This window comes from Hydra vulgaris, chromosome 03 (assembly GCF_038396675.1).
Source record: "Hydra vulgaris chromosome 03, alternate assembly HydraT2T_AEP".
In the NCBI taxonomy this organism is placed as follows: Eukaryota; Metazoa; Cnidaria; class Hydrozoa; order Anthoathecata; family Hydridae; genus Hydra; species Hydra vulgaris.
In genome coordinates this window covers 58,782,769-58,790,000 of record NC_088922.1, presented here as the reverse complement: position 1 = coordinate 58,790,000, position 7,232 = coordinate 58,782,769, and the positions used below count along the sequence as shown (strand labels likewise).

General features: G+C 25.0%; 1 protein-coding gene across 2 annotated transcripts in view; it reads right to left on the bottom strand.

Moving 5' to 3' along the window:
• LOC101238065 (inositol polyphosphate 5-phosphatase OCRL) overlaps window positions 1–7,232 on the bottom strand; it is an 88,769-nt gene that overhangs the window by 48,458 nt on the left and 33,079 nt on the right. For both annotated transcript variants that reach the window (XM_065793814.1, XM_065793815.1), the window contains exons 12-13: window positions 4,927–5,041; window positions 4,709–4,825 (exon numbers count right to left, since the gene is read on the bottom strand). In XM_065793814.1, coding sequence (XP_065649886.1) covers window positions 4,709–4,825; window positions 4,927–5,041 — 232 coding nt within the window. The remainder of the gene's footprint in view (window positions 1–4,708; window positions 4,826–4,926; window positions 5,042–7,232) is intronic.

The window sequence follows — 7,232 nt, the reverse complement described above, 5'->3', positions numbered from 1 at the left end:
ATGCAACCTTAGCAGATGCTAATTTTGCAACAGATTTGATATATGGTTTCCAAGAAAGATTGGAAGAGTTAATCCTAGAGGATGAAGGGTAGATGACTCATCGAGTAAACTACCATTCATAAATATAGGAAGATCTAAATTATTGCGATAACTATTGGCTGAAAATTTTTTTATCTGAATTAAAGTTCATCAGCCACTGTGAACCTCATGCTGTAGCAGAAGTGAGATCCTTTTTTAAGCTCAAATGCCCCCTCCAAGTAATCAGAGAGTGTTGGCTTCTTATCATGACAAGAATAAATGGTAGTATCATCAGCAAACAATGCCACCTTAGATGTAAGAATATCTGGAAGATCGTTAGTGTAAATTAAAAAGAGTATAGGGCCAAGAATTGAACCTTGAGGAACCCCTGAAGTTACAGAATAAGAAGAAGAGTGCTGTCCATTGAGGACAACTTTTATACTACGATTGGAAAGGAAGGATTCAATAATTTTAAAGATGTTACCAGATAGACCATAAGAAGAAAGCTTATGGAGAAGATCAGCATGCCAAACTTTATCAAAGGCTTTAGAAATGTCAAGAGCGATGGCCTTAACCTCTCCACCTTTATCTAATGCACAATAAAACCTATCGGTTCTTATTGTTAGCAAATTGAAATCCATATTGATAATCAGAAAGAATGTTATTAGATTCAAGATGAAAGAATAAGTGTTTGTTAATTAAAGATTCAAAAACCTTGTTGATGATAGGAAGAAGACTAATGGAACAGTAGTTAGACGAATCAGATCGCTCTCCAGAATTTTTGAAAATTAGGATAACAGATGCCGCTTTCCAGCATGCTGGAAAACAAGACTCTGATAAGCACTTGTTGAATAGTTTTGAAAGTATAGATGACAGCTCCAGAGAACTCTTCTGTAAGAATATAACAGGTATGTTGTCCGGGCCACAAGCTGTAGAAAAGTCTAAGCAGGAAATCACTTTAGATACAGAAGCAGGAGTGATACGAATGTCAAGCAATTGATCAACCTGTTTGACGGCTATATCAAGTAGAACGTAACTTGTGGAATCAATATTACAGAAAATGTTTAAAAAATATGTTTGTGCTAATTTTTATTGATTAAAACTAAATAGCAAATGTAAATATAAAGCTAAAATTGTTGTTTTAGTCAAAGCTCATCTTCTCTATTTTACTTTGGTTCTTGGAGTCTTTATAATATATGCCACAATCTACAGACCTGATAATTTATTTCATGGGCATTTAATTAATAACAGATCCAGTACATTACCTCAATTTGTAATTACTTTTTTTAAAGATATCTTAATAATATCTATAAGTATCTTTTGTCCAACAATCAGAAAATTATATTTATTTGTATAACTTATTTATTAAATTCCAAAAAATATTTGTAGTACAATTAAAAATGAAATAATATATATGGTTTCAAGATATTTAAAGCGCAACATGTTTTTGTTATATTTAAGGTGATCTACACCCTACTACAAATATAGTGCACATCTTAGAAACATTATTTGTAACACAAAAAATTTATATATATATATATTTTTTTTGTTAATTCACCTCTCCAAGGCCAAGAAGGCCATTATAGATGAGTAGGCTACTTGTGGTTAAAACCCTCTCTCAACTCTATAACTCTGAAACACGAACCATGACGAACAAGGCCGCTGCGCAGAGAAACAAATTGAGCGCGGTACTACCAGGGACGTGGTGGGGATCGAACTCGGAACCTTTCATATACATTTTCTCTGGATGTAATATTGCTCTAACTCAAAGGTGTGGCTGAATTTATTTTGAGTAGAGGGTATTAATCCTCCTTAAAATCTTTATGAATACTTTCTTTAAGTTAAATGTTTTATTTCAAAGTAGTTTTATGTTTTTTTAAATTATATTGCTGTTTATTTTTAGTTACATTATAATGTTGATAATTATAATTTATTTAGGTAGTTGCAGTTGAGTGTACATACACCGACTGACTTAAATTAGGATATGTGCAATCGAGTGTGCATGCATGACTGACTTAGAAGTGTACTTACATTGACTGAGGGTTTAGGTTTAGGCAGGGCATTCCTTTGAACAAAATAAAAGAATTTCAATATTTATTTAAATAGGGTTTATAAACTAATTTAATTTATATAAAAAAAAAATTAAATTAAATTAAAATTAGACTTTAGGGTGAATAAGTCAAAATAATTAATAATAACTTATGCTTAAATAGGTTCATACAAATAAGAAAAAATTAGTTGTATACAGTTTGCACATACAAATAATAATGTCTGCAGCAAAAGAAATTCTTAATAAATAACTAATTATGCTATAGAAGACTTAAATGGTTTACCTAAAATATTTCAGTTGTTTAAAAACTACCAGAGAAAGTTGCATAGTGAAAAAAAGAAAAGTAATAGTAAAGTAAATTAGTAGGTTTTAAAGTGAAATTATACATACATACATACATACATATATATATATATATATATATATAAATATATATATATATATATATATATATATATATATATATATATATATATATATATATATAATTATAAATATTTTTCGACAAGGAATTTCGGTGGTGGATCTTTGATGGTTTGGCTTGGGTTTTGTGCAACAGGAAAGTTAAATTTAGCAATTATATCTTGCAAAATGAAAAGTTCCGAATACATTGATGTGCTAAAATTATGTTTGATTCCATTTTAAAATAAATATCGACGCAAAAAGTTTGTTTTTTAACAAGACAACACCAGCATTCACATTAGTAACAAGACTAAAGCTTGGTTTGAAGCTAAAAAAATTGAGCAAATGTGGTGGCCTGCTTGCAGTCTAGATTTGAATCCTGTTGAAAACATCTGGGAACCATTGTAAGATCTATGCTGACCAGAAGCAATATAACTCTGTGGCAGAGCTAAAAGTAATGGTATCAGAATGCTGGGAGGATATGGAGCCAAAAGTGCTGGAAAACTTGGTAAGAAGTATGCCAAAACAAATTTATCAAGTAATTGAGTGCAAAGGAGGTCCAATCGAGTACTAAAATTTTGATAAAAACATTTTTTTTTGATAGTTTTGTTAAAAAATGTGAACTGCGTCTATAGATAATAGTCAGCTATCTTTTGAATTTGATTCATTTATGATTGACCTCTTTTCAAATTTGATATTATTTTTTGATACTTTATATATATTTTTTTGATACTTTATATTTTTGATATTATAATTTATTGAAATACACTATAAAAATAAAGTTAAGTACGTTTTTAAGACATAATCCACATGCGCCTATAGAATAATAGTAATAATAATAATAATAATAATAAATATATGTATATATATATATACATATATATATACATATATATATATATATATATATATATATATACATATATATATATATATATATACATATATATATAAATATATATATATACATCCATACATATATATATACATATTTAATACTATACTAATAAATAATAATTAAAAAGTAAAACAAAAAAGTTCTTATCAACGTAGAAACCATACATAAATAACCTTTTTCTATTTTCACCAATAATCATTGCAACTTTATCACTTTAAAAACATATACAAATGTAAAGTTTTTAAAGTGACATATATAACTGATATTACAAATTTTAAAAAATAAATTTGATATAGTATATTCGTACACAGACAAACAATATATATTTCATTAGGATGTGTAAGTACACTTACTTTTTAATATAATAATTTTGATATATAATAAAATCTAAAAATAAAAAATTTTAATTGCACAATGATGTCATATACGAAAGCGGTTATGAATTAAAAGCACATGAAATAAACGATTAAGTCTGTAGATTGCAATGTATATTATAAAAACTCTGAACACAAGTTGTCTTGGCAGCTGGGAATTTCTTTTAAGTTAATTGTTGGAGATTAATAGAAGAGTGGTAAACTATATATACCCATAACTTTTTTTCTTCAAATTTTTTATCTGTTGTATAATTTAGTTTAAGATAATATGAAATACCACATTAGGCAAGAGAAACCTAATTTAAGATTTAATATTGTTTCCATGCTCCAATCATAGCAATTTTTTCTTACACATATTTATTTGGCATTGGTATTTATATTAAAAAAATTTAAGCATTAACTATTTCTTGCATTTTATATTTTCGAAATTTTAAATGACAAATTGTTATTAATTTAAATAAGTCGCATCACATATTTACATACCAGTATATAAATTTCTTAACCTTTCTTATTAAAAAAAGTACTGTAAACTTATTCCCACTTTTTTATTCTTTAATGGATGCCTTCAGCTCTATGTCAAAACACAAGAGTGAGCACTATTAATACTATTAAGTCAGTAATATTATATAGGATATTGTTATACATAATTAAATTTCAAAATTTTTAAGTAGTTAAAAGAAGTGATTTACTTATAAAATTTTTTTGAACAAAAATGATTTTAAATTTAAGTTTCTAATATATTTAAAATTTTTAGCTCTGACATTATTTCATTTTTTCAGATAATTTTTTAGACGTGAGCCTATTCTCCTAGTATTCTTTCTAGCTATGATGCTGTTACCTAAATTTCCTATTTTAATTATTAAAGAAAAAAAATTAATTTCAAACCACTTATAGTATTTAACTAAATAATTAATATACTAAAAATATTAAAACTAAGAATTGTAAATAAAAACTTTAAAACTTTACCATCATACCCATAATACCAGTTGCATTGGTTTCGGCTTCAAGACACAGCACTTGCATCTTATGCTTAGTTTGAACATAAACAACAAGCATCATACCAACTAATCGAACATGTTTTAACTAAAAAAGATTTTTTTATGATTTATAAATATAATTTACTCATATACCAAAAAGCTTTTAGATTTTCAGTTTAAGTTACAAAAAAGATAAATAAGTTACACCTTGAAATAATCAGCTCGTTTTGGTAAAGCATTTTCAATTGCCTTAATCCATAAATCTTCGCGACTTGAATCATTAAACACAAGAGCTTCAGCACTTAAATCTAACTCTTGAAACCTAGCATCAAAACATGTATGTATGAATATATGTGTATACATAATATAAATACAATATATATATATATATATATATACATATATATATATATATATATATATATATATATATATATATATATATATATATATATATATATATATATACATATATATATTTTATAAAATTGTAAGACATTATTAACAAGCGTGATTATGCACACTCAGCATCAAGTCTTTGAGAGCAATACTTAGGGTTAGAAATCGGTTCATGTGAGGTCATCCATTACTTACATAAGCAGATACAGGAAAGGGGTCACCCAAAAGCGTACCAGTGTATACAGTGGAGTGGGTGGACAAATTTTTGATTGAATTTTTATCATGTGAAGTCCGTGAAATCAGACAAAAAGCTTTGGTTTTTAATACCTTCGTCTATCTACCTGAAGCAATATGTTATTGCAGCTCTGATAATAAATAAAAGCAATGAAATATCGCGCAATTTTATATATTTTATAGCTGTTCTCAAAATTTTAATTTATTTCAAATAAAGTTTGAAATTATTATTTAAAAAAGTATTCATCTTAACAATTGAATTAAAAAAAAAAATTATTTATAGATTTTTTTTAACTTATTACTAAAATCTTAGTAACTCTGTCATTAAAAATGTTTAACACATGATTTGTTCTTATCCCATTTCATTTGTTCATCATCATTTTAGTTATTACTAAAATTTTAGTAACTCTGTCATTAAAAATGTTTAACACATGATTTGTTCTTATCCCATTTCATTTGTTCATCATCATTTTAGTTATTACTAAAATTTTAGTAACTCTGTCATTAAAAATGTTTAACACATGATTTTTAAAACTAAGTTTTCTTGTCCAACATTCTAATTTTGTGGTTTAAAAATATTGATACTTCGAAATTCAATCAAGTTTTAATTTTATAATTTAAAATTTCTATTCATTCAAATGAACACATTTTGAAAATAGCAATCATTTTCAACTATCTGTTAGCAGTTATGACTTCATAACTTTCCAATCATTGTTTGTACAAAACAAAAAAACTGCTTTCTAATTTAAACTGAATGCGGGATTTAATTATTACGAAGTGAATTACTTTTTATATACTTGATTATATACTTAATAAATATATAATTGACTTATAAAATATACTTATATAATATACTTGTAATAATATAATATGTGTGTATATATATACATATACATATATATATATATATATATATATATATATATATATATATATATATATATATATATATATATATATATATATATATATATATATATATATATATATATATATATATATATATATATATATATATATATATTAAGGTGGTTCTAAAAACAACTTTTTCTGAAAATGACTGCTGGCACCCCCTGAATATGTTGTATATAATTAAAAAAATGCTAGATTTAAGAAATTTTTGAATAAAAAATATTTTAAGGGGTTGCTACCGACCCTTGAACATTATATAGGTCCCTAATATTATTAAAAAAAAAGTTTTTCAAAATTATGTCATGTTGGGTCTCAAATGAAGGGAAATTATATTAAAATTTTAAAAATATTATTCATTTTATAAAAAAACATAGATAAAAAAAATTATAATCAAAAAATCTTGTTAAATTCCCTATTTTTCATTTTTAGTTAAAAAACGTAACTTTTTGTTTACTAAAATCTAAAATAAAAATTTAATTATAAAATGATTAATATTTTTAAAATTTTTATATATTTCTCTCTCTCTCTCTCTCTCTCTCTCTCTCTCTCTCTCTCTCTATATATATATATATATATATATATATATATATATATGTGTATATATATATATGTATATATATATATATTATATATATATATATATATTTACGTGTATATATATATATATATATATATATATATATATATATATATATATATATATATATATATATATATATATATATATATATATATATATACAGTGCTAGACAATGAATTAGAAATTTTTCATTTTTGAACAAAATTATGTTTTGAATAGTAAATTTATTGCAAAATAACAGCAATACTTGCACATAAGTATGTAGGGTATATAACTACATGTACATATATGATAATTAGTTAGTATATGATAAGCGTTTATCATCAAACAGTCTTTAATATTGAGTTGATCCCCCTTTGTTCATGATGACCTGAGCAACGCGTCTAGG